This window comes from Geotrypetes seraphini, chromosome 2 (genome assembly GCF_902459505.1).
Source record: "Geotrypetes seraphini chromosome 2, aGeoSer1.1, whole genome shotgun sequence".
In the NCBI taxonomy this organism is placed as follows: domain Eukaryota; kingdom Metazoa; phylum Chordata; class Amphibia; order Gymnophiona; family Dermophiidae; genus Geotrypetes; species Geotrypetes seraphini.
In genome coordinates this window covers 192,562,835-192,578,746 of record NC_047085.1, presented here as the reverse complement: position 1 = coordinate 192,578,746, position 15,912 = coordinate 192,562,835, and the positions used below count along the sequence as shown (strand labels likewise).

General features: G+C 41.6%; 1 protein-coding gene across 4 annotated transcripts in view; it reads right to left on the bottom strand.

Moving 5' to 3' along the window:
- Nucleotides 1-15,912, bottom strand: part of NUP153 (nucleoporin 153) — a 310,572-nt gene that overhangs the window by 57,331 nt on the left and 237,329 nt on the right. For all 4 annotated transcript variants that reach the window (XM_033934594.1, XM_033934593.1, XM_033934596.1 and 1 more), the window contains one exon: nt 13,507-13,899. In XM_033934594.1, coding sequence (XP_033790485.1) covers nt 13,507-13,899 — 393 coding nt within the window. The remainder of the gene's footprint in view (nt 1-13,506; nt 13,900-15,912) is intronic.

Here is a 15,912-nt window from a genome sequence, read left to right as displayed (position 1 = left end):
TGAACGAAACAAAAAAAAGAACCCGAAGGGAAAAGTAAAAGAAAAAAAAATGCGCGAGCGGGAAGGCAAGGAAGGAGATTTCAACAGCCGTTGAAAGCACATGCGTCTTCTTCGCTCCGCGGAAACAAAGAAACTGGGGACCACGCTCCCCTCCGTCGAGCGGGAAGGCACCCGCGCATGCGCGGTGCGGTCAACTAGAACTTTCTAGTTAAAAGTGTCCGTACCGGGGTTCCGTCGGTGACGTCACCCATACGTTAAGAATATGCTGCCTGCTTGTCCTGGGATAATAGGCTTATCTGCAAATTCCCATTTTCCTGGGTCACAGGAAATTATTGAGGTTCTATATTCTAAACTAAACTAAACCTTGGGTTTATATACCGCACCATCTCCACGTTCTTGGTCTTTCTGTTTGGGCTGGCCATGGTGTCATGCATCATCACCAAGGTAATGGTCTTAATAGCAGTGCTCCTCAGCAAGGAGGGAATACAAGTGCATCCTTACCTGGACAAATGACTGATATGGGCTCCTGTCAGAATCCAAGGGAAGGACAGCAGTGGAGCATGTGATTCTGGGTTATAATACTTCTGATAAAGCCACCTGGAGTCAATACAGGTTGGAGTATCTGGGTATCCATTTCAACACAAAGGAAACAAAAGTTTTTCTCCCGGAAGCCCGCAGAGCAAAGTTCATGTGTCTGATCAGGGAGTTTCGAGACAGGCCAGCACCAACATCCTGGCATTATTTTCAGGCGCTGGGGTCAATGGTAGCGACTATAGATGTGGTTCCTTGGGCAAAGGCACAATTATGCCCTCTCCAGGATGCACTCTTATCCTGTTGGTCCCTGCAAACAGATGTGTTGCAGATGCCCCTGCCTTGAACAACAGAAGCACTTTGCAGTCTCTTTCCCGGGGAGTGCTGCTTCGCATCTCCACATGGGTGACTGAAGATGGATGCCAGCCTATACGGTTGGGGGAGTGCATTGTGAAGAGCATCTGGTGCAGGGACATTGGTCCCCCTCAAAGAGGCAATTGGTTGATCAACCAGTTGGAACCGAGAGCCAGCTACCTGGTGCTGCAGGTGCTCGGAAGCTTACTGTAGGACAAAGAGGTACAAGTTTTCCCCCCTCCCCCCATTTTTAATGAACCTTCTGTCATTTACTTGGATGTGATCAGCTGTTAAGCAAATTAAGCAAAAACAGAGTTGAAGATCCAGTAAGAACTTTGAGGGGAAATGTAAAGTACATTTTTTCTTAAAGTTTTATTGAGTAATAACTTTCTTTAACTGTCTTAATAACTTTCTTTAACTTTTATTGAGTAATCTGTGTTAAATTTAGGTCACATATTGATCCAGGCTGATCTTGCACAATCTTTAATATTTCGCTCTTGCTCATTAGTGAGACGTCTGAGCATGCATTTCATCCACCAGCTTTTTGAAGTTGGGTGAATATTGCGTGAGGGCCAGTCTCAGGGAATCCTGGAGATGTTCATCTGTCATGTTGGAATGTTGTGTACTCTGTCATTTTCAGATGGGAAAACGCAGATTCACACAAATAAGTTGAACCGAAACAGGAGTGTACAGCTTCGTCTCAAGTTGGGAAATTTGTCTCTAGGTACTAGCTTCCAAAACGATTCTTGCTCAGCATGGGTCTTGAAAAAAATGTCCTTTTTAAGAGTTACTATTTTGTTTTCAAGAGATGGTTTGTTCAATGAGTAATTTTTACTGATAGCAGCTGCAGTTTCTTTAATGTCCACATCTACTTTGAATGGGTATGACAAGTACTCCACAACTGCTCCAATTTTTTGGAAGTCACAGAATATATTTTCTAATTCCTGGATAATAGAACAGATTTCTGTCACATACTTCTCGTTCTGAAAAACAAAATTTGGATATTGTCCCAGATGGTCCTGCGTATTAGGAAAATAATCAAAAGTGTTGTTTCCAAGGTCAGTCATCATTAGCTCAAATTTGCTCTTGTACGATGAAACTGTATCATCATCTCGCCAATGTATTTGTTTTTACCTTATAGTTCAAGGTTCATATCACTTAGTTCGCCTGTAAAATCAGCGAGAAATGCCAGATAACATAACCACTCCTCATCTTCCAACTCTGCTTGGTCATCGCCCCTCAACTTCAAAAAACTTATTATTTCATTCAGCAAATCATGAAATCTTTGCAGAAATTTGTGCCCTCTTAGCCACTTTACATCTGTGTGCAAAATGATTTCCGCTGCCCCTTCATCAAGAATAAGATTGAAAAGCTGTCTTTGAAGTGATCTTCCACGAACTGAATTTACAATTTTGAAAGTGATGTCCATTACAGTCTTTGTATCGAGTCTCTTGCTTGCCAAAACTTGCTGGTGAATGATGCAGTGGTAAGAAAGGAAATCTGTGAAGTTGTCATGCTGTCTACAGAGGGCTATGAAATCCTTAACCTCACCTGTCATTGCTCTTGCTCCATCATTAGTGATGGAAACAAGTCTATGCAATGGAAGATTACACTTCATCACAAAAGAATGGAAAGAACTGAATATTTCCTGACCAGTTCTCCCTTTTAAAGAAATCATTCCAAGTAGTTCTTCTTTAACACTTAAGTCTTCAAAAACCATCCAGATAAAGACTAGTAACTGGGCTATGTATCTCATGTCTGTAGATTCATCTAGTTGGAGTGAGGAAGTAACACAATTTGAAACATCCTCCAACAATTGATCAGTTGTGTCTCCACACATCTTTTCTATTTGCCACACGATGGTGTTTCTTGACAATTGTACATCTTGAATAGCAGCCATGATCTCTTTCTTATTTTTAAATTCTTCAAAAAGATTGTCAGCTGCTTCAAGAAAACAATCTTTTACAGTGAAAGGTTTGCATTTCCTTGAAATCAGGTTGCTGACCTTGAAGGATGCTATGGTTGCATTGGATGTAGGTGACCTTGGCTTTGCCATCAACTGTTGCTGCTGAGTAGCCAATTTCGATTTAAGTTCTTTGAACTTCAGTTTACGAATTATAATGACGTTCCAGATTACTCTTTTTGGGCAAGGATACTGGGGCGTTACAAATTAAACAAGAACACTTGTCTTTCACCATGATGAAGAAGTTGTCCATTTCCCATTCATCATGAAAGTGGTAGGTTTTGCTCTTCTTTGGAACACTCATCTTCGTTATACTGGGGTGGCTGGATGTAAGAAGGCCAAATCTGCAAAATTAGTATAAACACTGGCTGAATCTGGTCCAAGCAGAACTACTGAATGAATACTTCTGCTCGGTCTTCACCTGCGAGGCACCAGGGCATGGTCTGCAGTTGCAAGCAAGGCCCAGCGTGGAAGACCCGTTTCAGAATTTCGAGTTCACACCTGGCGACGTCTACTACGAACTGGCAAGACTCAAGGTGAACAAAGCCATGGGACCGGACAATCTACACCCCAGGGTGCTCAGTGAGCTGCGTGATGTCCTGGCAGAACTGCTATCAGGACTCTTCAATCTCTCCCTAAGTTCGGAGAGAGTCCCCATAGATTGGAAAACAGCTAACGTCGTTCCAATGCACAAAAAGGGTTGCAGGGCAGAGGCTGCAAACTACAGACCGGTGAGTCTCACATCAATAGTATGCAAATTCATGGAAACACTAATCAAACGTAAATTAGACGCTATCTTGGATGAGGAGAATCTACGGGATCCCAGTCAACACGGATTCACCAATGGTAGGTCCTACCAATCCAATCTCATCAGCTTCTTTGACTTGGTAACAAAACAGCTAGACTTGGGAGAATCCATGGACATCGTATACCTAGATTTCAGCAAAGCTTTCAATAGTGTCCTGCATTGCAGGCTGTTGAGCAAGATGAAATCAATGGGGCTGGGAGAAACACTAACTACATGGGTCAATGACTGGCTGAGTGGCAGACTTCAGAGGGTGGTAGTTAACGGTACCCTCTCTAAAACATCGGAGGTGACCAGTGGAGTACTGCAGGGCTCAGTTTTGGGCCCGCTACTTTTCAACATATTCATAGGGGACCTAACTCAGGGGCTTCAAGGTAAGATAACGTTATTCGCTGACGACGCCAAATTATGCAATATAGTGAGAGACGGCAATTCACCCGATAGTATGACACAGGACCTACATTTGTTGGAGCTTTGGTCCTCGACCTGGCAGCTGGGCTTCAACGCTAAGAAATGCAAGATCATGCACCTCGGCAGCAGAAATCCATGCAGAACTTACACCTTGAATGGTGAGACCTTAGCTAGAACTTCAACAGAACGAGACTTGGGAGTGATCATCAGCGCAGACATGAAAACTGCTGATCATGTGGAGAAGGCTTCATCTAAGGCAAGACAGTTGTTAGGTTGCATCCGCAGGAGTTTCGTCAGCCGGAAGCTTGAAGTCATAATGCCATTATACAGAACCATGGTGAGACCTCATTTGGAATACTGTGTGCAATTCTGGAGGCCACACTACCGAAAAGATGTGCTGAGAGTAGAGTCGGTGCAACGGATGGCCACCAGGATGGTCTCGGGGCTCAAGGATTACTTTACATTAGTGATTTCTATTCCACCTGTTCCTTGCGGTTCTAAGCGGATTACAATTAGAAGATATCTGGACATATCCAGGAGAGTTACATAACAAGGAAGAGAGAATATATCAGGTTGCAATAGAGAATAACATCACATTCAGGTTACAAAAGAGAATTACATAACATTGAAGGAAGCAGAGAATATATCAGGTTGCAATAGAGATTAACATCTGGTTACAAAAGAGAATTACATAACGTTGAAGGAAGCAGGTTTCTGGTTATAGATAGTGGTTACTTGGTTGAGGTTTCTGAAATTTTGAGATGTTGGGGATGTATGTCTATTGTACGAGGAAAGGCTGAAAAATTTGCGGCTGTACTCACTCGAGGAACGTAGAGAGAGAGGGGACATGATCGAGACGTTAAGTATATTACCGGCCGTATTGAGATGGAAGAAGAGATTCTCTTTCTCAAAGGACCCTCAGCCACAAGAGGGCATCTGCTCAAACTCAGGGGCGGGAAATTTCATGGCGACACCAGGAAATATTTCTTCACCGAGAGAGTGGTTGATCCTTGGAACGAGCTCCCGGTGCAGGTGATCGAGGCAAACAGCGTGCAAGAATTTAAGAGCAAATGGGATGCCCATGTGGGATCCCTTAGAGGGTTAAGTCAAGGGAACCTGTCACCAGGAGTGGGATCCCTAGAATAGTAGACTTGGGGGTGGGTCAGTAGAATGGGCAGACCTGATGGGCTATGGCCCTTATCTGCCGTCATCTTCTAGGTTTCTAACTGTCACTGTCCCAAAGTATTAAAGATCAACAGGAACTAAAGACCTCTGGATGATGTGCAATACAAGACTGGAGATGCCAAAACCATACATGCAGTTCTAAAAGTAAAAATAAGAATTCATCATACTGGCATCAATAATCAAATACCACCAAACAATCATTTAAAAAAACTCAAACACCTGTCCAGCAAACCAGATAAAATCAAATACCGCCAAACAAGTTCAAATACCACCATATGTGATTTAATAAATTCTGCACAAAATGTAGAATCAACGCAAAAGCTAAGCAAAATAAAATTGCAGAGGCAAACAAAAGTCACAGTGGTTTGAACCAATTCGAAGGAAAGGCATTGGCAAAGTTAGAACAAAATTGGAAAAGCCCGCCAAAAATCACCAAATTCTTGACACTTTGTTGTTTCTGCCCGAAAACGTTTAATGAAAACCAACTATAAAGCAACCAATGACCAGCACACAACACAACTAATACGGTAAGTGTATTCAGGTAAAGCCCAGGCAAATGGATATCGCCTGGTATATAACACATTTCTAAAGAGTGTTGGGGCAGGAATGGGTGATTCTGAGAGGCAAGAGACCAGGAGACAAACTATTGGCACGAAAACAACAAGCACCAATACACCCACGCAGGCAAGATTCCCGTAGGCAGGGAAAAAAAGACAGGCAAAGGATCAGCAGCAACGGCAAGCCCTTGGCAGATGACCTGCCGGCACGAGCTCTCTCCTAGGGACAGGATGAGCTGCTGGAGAGATGGAGCCAAGTGGGGCTGGTGATCTATCTCTGATCACTCTGCAATCTACCTGTTGGACATGCCTGCCCTAAAGGATCAGGGCCTGCTGTCTGGCAAGGATTTAAGTTTATGGTCCTGGACATTGGCCATAAGGTTGTCCAGTCTCTTACTGAACAGTAATTGCCCATGAAAGGTCAGCTTATTGAGGATCACCTTGGACGATAAATCACTGGACCACTGCTTGATCCACAACATCTGTCTCGCAGAGATATAGTACGCCAACAGCTTGTTCACCACTCTGAATAGATCATACAAGGCATTAGCCACAAAGGCCACACCACACACCAAAAAGGAAAGATCTTGAAGCACTATGGTGCCAGGATCGTGGTGGAGCTTGGAGTGACAGGCTCTAGCAACAAAGGATGTCATTGTGGCTGCTTTCAAACCAGAGGCCGCCAAATCAAAAAGCCTTTTCAATGCAAAATCAATCTGATGGTCTTGTGCATCTTTCAATACCACACTTCCCTCACTAGCAACAGAAGTATGTTTGGTGATCTATGGCACCAAGGAATCCACCTCTGGAGAGACAAAGTGCTGATTAAATGCCTCTGCCATTGGACAGAGCTTAGACATGGCCCTTGCCACTCTGAGAGGACCATCCGGCGCCTCCCAGAGATCTATAAGCATTTTCGCAATGTCTGGATGATCAGGAAAAGAGGAAGACTGTGGCTTTGTGCTAGTCATGATAGAGCAGTGCGCTGCAGAGGGCTGGCTAGCCCCCGGTTTCAATTCCTGAAGGGATTCTGAAATTATTGCTACCAATGTGAAAAGTTTAATTAGGCTCCACATCGTGGAGTCCTCCCCAAGATCTGGATTGTGGAGATTCATGACCACAGTAAGATCCCCCACAGTGGAGATGCCTGCTTGAGTAAGTAAAGGGATGGTCAGATCATCTGGATCATTCGTTATCATCCATCGGCAGATCAACCCTTGGCTGTGCAGGACCCGTCTTGGGAAAAAAGGACCCCCGATGCCATCGTAGGCAAATTTTTCTTGGCTAGGTAAGCCTGAAAGAGCATGTTAATAAATTTTGGGGTGGGGGTGGATGGCTGTCTCCTGTAAGTCCTTCTTGGAGCTCTTGGAGGATTTATGGCTTTAGGCATGGAATCACGGATACTTTTTGCTGGGGATGTGCTTGTGATTTTTGCCTTTTTCGACTGGCCCTGGATGGACTGAGTAGCAGAGCCCTCCCCAAATGAGCAGGGGAGGCTAAAGCCAATGCCATTTTGCCCCCCTCACGCACCGCACAGCATGTGGAACATGGATTTTCACCTGTCAGCCATTCACTGTAAATGGTGCATGAGTCCAAAGTATCAAGCCCTGAGTACATCTGATGCAAAAACAAAGCTTGCAGAGAAAAATAATAACTTTAAAATCAAATCTAGAAAATCTAGCCCAGCTGGCATTCTCAACTGCAAATATTAATCATAAAACACTGAGTATCAGCAACTAAAATCTCCCCGATGACTAGTCGAAACTCAGCTTGAGTTGAAGGCAGGAGACAACTGATAGAAGAGGAAATCACGTTTAACTGCAAGTGAATTTGCAAGGCTTTAGAAGAAAAGCTTTTAATGGATATAGCACTTAAGCAAAGAGTCACTTTACTTTTTGCACTGCGACACGGCTATGCCTAATGAGAAATGGAACTCAGGAAAAAGATAACAAGAGCATTTTGAGTGGTAAGACCACAATGGACTTTGAAATCTGAATCTTTATGATGAAGATAAGAATTGACTGAATTCCAGGCTTCTCAAACAAGTCTTAGATTTAACATAATTTCAGGCAGCAGCTGTTTAATGGCACACTGAGCACTTTGGTTTGTATTAAATGTATTGTTAGATAGATGTAATGTTATTTTAAGGATAGATGGTGTATTTTAACATTATGAATTGTTGATGAAATGAATTTTCTAAAAAAGTATTTTCAACAAAAAATTTATTTAAATGTAGTAAGAGGACATTATATGTATAGTATTTATGAATGATTGCCAGAAAGTTAGGTAAAACATCCCGTTTTTGTTGTTAGCACCTATCAAGTTCATTTCAATAATGATCTTTCAGGTATTTGGAATAATTCAACTGGCGTTCCGCAAGGTTCACCATTGTCCCCATTGCTCTTTAATGTTTATATGTCATCATTAGGTATGCAATTGTCCCAGCTAGGGATACAGCTGTTTAGTTATGCAGATGATTTTACGATCATTATTCCATTTGACATTCTCTTTCTGAAGTTATTCCTAAAGCAACAGAAGTATTAGGTCTAATGGAGCAATGGATAACTGAATTTAGACTGAAGCTTAACTCAGAAAAAAACAAAGTTTTTTTTAGCTTCGCCGCACCCGTTTGATACTAAAACATCACTGCGTATGAATAAATCCAGCTATCCTATTCCATCTACCATTAAGGTTTTGGGAATAATACTGGACCAGGGCTTGACTATGAAGAGAAGCAAGCTAGCATACCACTATAGCCATAAAGTGCATCACACTATTTTACTACGGTCTCAGAACTGGAGCCTACGCATAGTACTTTTATCACAAACTCGAGTGATCAGAGTAGCAATTTAGCTCCCTGCTCCAATCATTGACCGCTTAAATTTAAAACATGTAAACTTTAATAATTTAATACTAAAATATTTCTTATAGAAAATTTTTTTTTAATTATATATAATTTTAACTCTTTTTGTAAAAAAACCTTATTAACAGTGCGAATTTGTCCACATTGTATGCACTTATTCAAGGATTTGAAAAAATGACAAGCTACTTATCTTAAACAGCGCTTGTCTCTGGATACATTTTTCAAGCAGTGCTCAAGTATTGCACAAGCCAGTATTGCACAAGCCGACGTGGCCAGCGTTTCGCGGACTCACTGCTTGTCCGCTGCTTCAGGGCCAGCACTGCGGCATTCAATTAGCATTCAGTTCCAACGTGAAAAATTTGACGTTGGAACTGAATGCTAATTGAATACCGCAGTGCTGGCCCTGAACAGCGGACAAGCAGTGAGTCCGCGAAATGCTGGCCGCGTCGGCTTGTGCAATACTGGCTTGTGCAATACTTGAGCACTGCTTGAAAAAATGTATCCAGAGACAAGCACTGTTTAAGATAAGTAGCTTGTCATTTTTTCAAATCCTTGAATAAGTGCATACAATGTGGACAAATTCGCATTGATAAGGTTTTTTTACAAAAAGAGTTAAAATTATATATAATTAAAAAAAAATTTTCTTTAAGAAATATTTTAGGATTAAATTATTAAAGTTTACATGTTTTAAATTTAAGCGGTCAATGATTGGAGCAGGGAGCTAAATCGCTACGCTGATCACTCGAGTTTGTGATAAAAGTACTATGCGTAGGCTCCAGTTCTGAGACCGTAGTAAAATAGTGTGATGCACTTTATGGTTATAGTGGTATGCTAGCTTGCTTCTATTTATAAATCACTACCACTTGGGATACTTGTTTATGTCTTGACTATGAAGAACCAGGTGGACTCTTTGGTCAGAGAAGGTTTCTTTACTCTTTGGAAGCTTCGGTCCGTTAGGGAGTATTTTGATGTGTCATCATTTAGAGTTTTGGTACAGTCTCTTATACTAAGCCAGCTTGATTACTGCAATATTGCCTATTTGGCAATTTCCCAAATAGTACAAAATGCGGCAGTCAGGCTGATTTTTAGGTTGAAGAAATATGATCACATAACACCCTCCTATCGAGTACTGCATTGGCTGTCAATGGAGGCAAGGGTGAAGTTTAAGTTTGGTTGCTTCTGTTTTAAGGCTTTGTTTGGTTTAGCTCCCAAATATATAATTGAGCAACCAACAGACATAAGAGAAACTCACATCTGAATTTTGTTTTTCCACCTGTTAGAGGATGTAAACTTAAAAAACATCATCAAAACCTTTTTTCATATCAAGCACCATTATGGGATAAGGATTTAGAACAATTACTTTTGCTTACTGACACTTATGGGGAATTTAAGAGACATCTAAAAACATATTTATTTTAAGTATTTAGGCAGCTAATTTGTAAAAATTTTATTATGCACTATTTTGATCATTTTAGTGTCTCTAATTATTGGCTTTTAACTTTTTTAGTTCTATTCAACTTCTTTTATTGTTTTTTTTTAAACTACTGTAAACCGCATAGAATTTTATGGCCTTGAGGTATATAAACTGATTATTATTATTAAAATCTAAAATGGCTGCAACAAGAGCTATTTCACTAATAAAACAGCCCAGGAAAACTACAATGATCCCCAAAACACAGCAATTTTAGGATTTTTGGGGTGGGGGGGACCTAGGGCTTACTCCCAAAACCTTAAAACTTAAAAGCAGAGACCCCCCTAAAATCAATCTCACAGGCTGTCAAGCCTGATACTGTATTTCATAACCTCACTCTCATTATTTCTCTGTGAGGACAGTTTTCAAAAACCAGAATCTCTAATGTCTATAGGCATCCTCAGACCACCGCTCAGGTAGTCTAACTCGTAGCGGTATTAATACTCACTAATCCCAGTGACATTTGTCATAACAAAATTACTGTACTGGCATTCATCTGAATTATTTTTGTTTTATTAATTTTATATAAAAATGTTACTTAGCTTAGCTTTTCTTAGTTAATTCCCTTTGCCAACGCGTTTCAAATTTCTTTATCAAGGTCAGGGATACTTTAAAAAAGAGAAGGCCCTGTGAAAACATGTTAAACAGAACATAAGTCCAGGGTTAACACTTTAAACAAGATGGCCCCATTAGTTTGCCATTGGAAACTATTTGATCATACTCTGCGTTGGGTGGGAGGTAACATCGAGAGGACTTTAGATATAAAAGAACAGCGGTGGATGTTCGAGTTAAACTCGATGTCACCTAATGGGCCCCATGAAGTCACAGATTGGATGATGCAAGCAGAATAATATGAAAAATCTAGGGTATAATGCTCTGCTTTGGGAGTTATGTTAGTTTAAATTTTAGCAGGAGGTTTCCTCTGTCACGTGGGTTGATGATGCTAGAGGGGTTCCCTATTTCTGTGTGAGGTAAGAATGCCGCGGCCATCTTGGCACTATGGCAGCTATTAATGAAGTCTTGCAGACTGCTCTGTTCATGGTAAGAATGTTATTTAAATATTTTAGAATGAAAGGCATTTGTTTTAGAGATATTACTGAATTTAATTAGTTTCCTCCTCTTTTTTAGAATTTCCCCGACCTTGATAAAGAAATTCAAAATGCGTCCGCAAAGGGAATTAACTAAGAAAAGCTAAGCTAAGTTACATATATTTATAGAAAAATAATGATAAAAGAAAAATAATGTAAATGAATGCCAGTACAGTAATTTGTTATGACAAATGTCACTGGGATTAATGAGGCTTAATACCGCTACGAGTTAGACTACCTGAGTGGTGGTCTGAGGATCCCTTTAGACATTAGAGATTCTGGTTTTTGAAAATTGTCCTCACAGAGAAATATTGGGAGTGAGGTTATGAGATACTTTGAATGTTTGATATCAAGAATTGCAAAAGTTTATTTGAAGTCTGATACTGTGCCATGCTGTGTGCTGTGACCTGCAAGATAGAAATTGAAAACAGCTTACAGGGAGATCTTCTGCCTCAACAAGCCTTGTTAACCTGGACTGTTGGTCTTCTGACTGCTTCTCAGGACCAACATCTTGGCTGGAGATCTCCACCACACTCGGAAATTTTGCATGTGAATGGGTGGAGGAACGCAGTTGGCCCCGATCCCGGATACACTTCCATGGAGCCACTCAGCCTGTGCTCAATCCCACTAGCAGATGAACTTGGGGTTAGCAATGCTCCCAAGGGAACAGTCCTTGAGCCCCAAACTGTGAATGCAGGCTGTCCAGGTGGGTACATGCAAAGTAGGCAACCCACTGAAAACAGACTTTTAAAGTAAAGTCTGCAATCTTCCGCAGCCAGAGCTGTCAACGCAGGGGAACCTCTGCAGCACGAGAACACGAAGTTACAAAAATACTGAAGTTAGAGAAAAAAAATAAATGCGAGCAGAAAAGGCTAGCTCCTACCTTCTCGTCTGTAGGAAGACAACGAAGTCAGAGGGCAGTTCTGAGGTAAGTACAGGTATCAGATCCCTAACGTGTGTCTAGTTAGGATAAAAACTTGTATTGAAAAACCTTGTACTGTTAAGGACTCCCTAGTATGTATCAAGTTAGGATACAACCTTGTATCATAAACCTATACTGTAAGTATGTCAAATTGTAAATGGTTAACTATATATTATGTATTTTGGACCTGTAACCCATTCTGATCTCTTTGGGGAAAACAGGATAGAAAACAAAATAAATAAAAATAAATAATTACAAGAGATTTTGCGAAATGGGATACATAACCCACTTGCACGGGAATGTACAAGAACATCAGTCTTGAAGTCTGCCCTGCCAGATGTTTATTAGTCTGCTTGCTGTCTCAGACATGTCAGTATTATCGGATATATTGCTTTCTGTCCTCTGTCCTAGAAGGCCAAGGATAGAGTAGATCAATTTGAAGACACCAGGGGCTATGTTTCAGAACTCCAAAACTGTTAGTGCAGGTTGCACTCAGGTAGGTGGCTTGTTTGTTCTACCTCGTCATATGTTATAAATGGTTCATAATTATTTTGAGTTAAATGTTTACGATATGAACAGAACAGACTTGTTTCTCGGAGAGATTCCCTGTTCCCCTCCCTGTTATTTTTCTTCTCTAGGGCTGACTATCTGCTTTGATACGAACTGAGGAATTACAAGACAACTCAGAGTGATGGGAGGCAGAGCATAAAAATAAAAATGAGGCTCTCTACACCATATCTTGTAATCAGAGATACATAACCACAGGTTCAAGACTGACGTTCTTATCTACTAGAAAGAAGATTATCAAGGTAAGTACCTAATCTTCTCTTAATGTGCAGAATTTGCCATGCTCACTTTTGTCTTAGCTTAAGGCTTTGGAGGAGGGGGAATTCCATCTCCTTGATCAGCCTCCAGATATAGAGGGGCCCTCAGCAAAATTTGCTTAGGGGGTCAAGCATTAGCTCCCCCACCTCTGAAACCAATTAAATCATAACAGCAACAGAGTAGCAAAGACTAGTTAGTCTTCCATGACTGCAAACTGGCCATGAAATTTATCTGTTTATAGCAGTTTTAGAACTGTGGTTGCTAGAATGCTCCCTGCCCCAAAGCCAGTCTGGTTTTCATGATATATTTTTTAACTGAGGAGGGATTTATGATTGTAGCAAGTGAAAATTCAGCTCTGCATTTTACCCATATCTTCAAAATATTTTCACAGAAAGTTCTATAATGCAAATAGATGGATAGGGTGAAAAGAAGGGAGGGAAGAAATTTTACACACAAATTATAAACATAAAATGAAAACAAAACCATTCCATTTTGATGCAATTTTGTCATGTCTGATGCCATTGAACATACCTGTTGAACTTCCTGTTGTTGTTGCCCCAAAATTAAAGCCAGAGGTTGAGCTACTGGTGCTGCTGCTGCCGCCACTCCCTATGCCAAAGACAAAAGGAGCAGGGGTGGCCATAATGCTAGTACTAGAGGCGGCAGAGGGAGCGGCAGGCAGCTTGCTTTCAATGGGTGTGAAGGTGAAAGCTTGAGGCGCATTTGGTTCAACAGCACTGTTGAATGCAGAGCTGCTTGTACTGCCACTGCCAGTTTGTCCAAACATAAAGTTGCCAGCTGTAGAACTGGAGGCAGAAGAGGAGTTGCCAAAAATGCTTCCTGTGCTAGCAGCAGTGCTGGAGACAGATGTAGCCGAAGAGCTACTGCTTAAGAAACTGAAGGCTGGCTTAATCGCTCCTTGATCTAATTGACCCCAAAAAATAAGAGAAGAAAAAATAAGTTACTTTTGCACAAAACAAAATACATTTTTTTGTTGAAATCTGTTTATTAAAAGTTTTCACAAAACAGAAACAATGCAATGGCACACCAGAATAGTCAACAGAGCAAATAAATTATCAAAATCCTAGTCCCTGAAAACCTCCTTTCCCCCTCCGCTTACTGACCTCCAAATAGCAAAAACAGAAAAGGGAAAGAGAATGGGGATTTGTATACCACCTTTTTGTTGCTTTGGTATTTGACATTCAAAGTGGTGGGCACTAGAGGATTGACTTGCCCAGGGTCACAAGGAGCAGCATTAGGATTTGATCTCGCAACCTCTGGGCACAGAGGCAGCAGCTCAACCAGTGAGCCACAGCCCTTCTTATATCACCCAGTCATGTATCAAATCTGTAAGTAAGCAAATACAAATTTTCCACCAATACCGGAAATACAAAAAATACAAACACATCATTAAAAAGAATCGACCACCAGGCTGTGTGCTTTTGGAGATAAGGAAAAAATATAAGCCTCCCACACTAGCAAAAAATATTTTTTCTGTTTGGAAGAAGTGAGAGTCTTGTGTCGCTCCAACATCATGATACCATGAACATTAACTCTAAAATGAGGGCGCCTTTACTGACATACACATACATTATACTCTCAGTTATCCGGCACCCAGGGGGATTGGTGGATGATGGTAAATGTAGTTTCTGGTTGCTTGAGAGTTACTGTAAAAATAATTTTGTCATACATCTAGAACAAAATATGGTGGTAGTAAGCCCAAGTAATATGATTTGTGAGTCAGACAAAGAATTTTGAATAATATATCAAAATAAAATGGTAACCAGAGCAAAAAAGAAGATGGTCATACACTATTTACGAAGCTACCTAGCAGCAGTGTTTTGCAGTGATGGTGAAGGTGTCAACTAGAAATACTTGCATAAACAGAATTGTAATAATCCCTCAAACTGTTAATTAACTGCTTTTTTTTTTTACTCAATAAATTTTTATTTTATTTATTGGTATTGTAAGCTCAACATCACAAATACTTAATATAATGTATATACTCAAATACATACAAATATAAGTCTATCAGAATACAAGTCGATACCCCATTTCCCCCAAAAGGAGGGAAAAAAATATAAAAATGGTTGACTCGAATATAAGTCGGGGGCTTAATATTCAAGTGCCATGCCCTGCCAGGATCTGCACCCAGTGTCCCCTCTGTCGCGCCCTCCCCTGCATAGTTTTGTACTCAGCCCCTCTCCCTGCCAAGTTCAGCACCCAGCCCCCTTCCCTCCCTGGCCTGCACTCAGTCCCATTCCCTACCAGGATGTGAACCAAGCCTCCTTCCCTGCCAGGCTCTGAATACTGTCCTACCCCCTTCCTTGCCAGGCTCTGAACACTGTCCCACCCTCTTTCCCTGTACCCTCTTCCCTCTAAAAAGAGCCAATCTCATCAGTGATATCACAATGGCTTGATTGTCCCATACTCCTCTCTGCCCTCTAACCCAGCCAGCCTGTAACCATTCCCCTTAACTTAAACCACCTAGTGGTATGCCGGGACAGGAGGGATCCCTCCCGTCTCTTGCCCCAGCCGACACTAATAATTACCACCCTCCCTCCTTCGCATACCTGTTTGTTCCCTGGTGATCCAGCGTGTATCCCGCACTGAAATCCTCCAGAAGATTGTAAAGGTAAGTAGCCAGCAGCACACCCAGGCTGGCACGCAACAGTGAGCTTTTCGTGCTGCCAGACAGCCCTGCACCACTCCTTGATAGGCCGCCGCAAGTTCTCGCGGGATTTGCGATTCTCGCAGCAGCCTATCAAGGAGCGGTGCAGGGCCGGCCGGCAGCACGAAAAGCTCGGTGCGCCACTGGCTACTTACCTTTATAATCTCTTGGAGGATTTCAGCGAGGGATACATGCTGGACCACCAGGGAACAAACAGGTACGCGAGAGAGGGAAGGAGGGAGGGTGGTAATTGTTAGTGTCAGCCA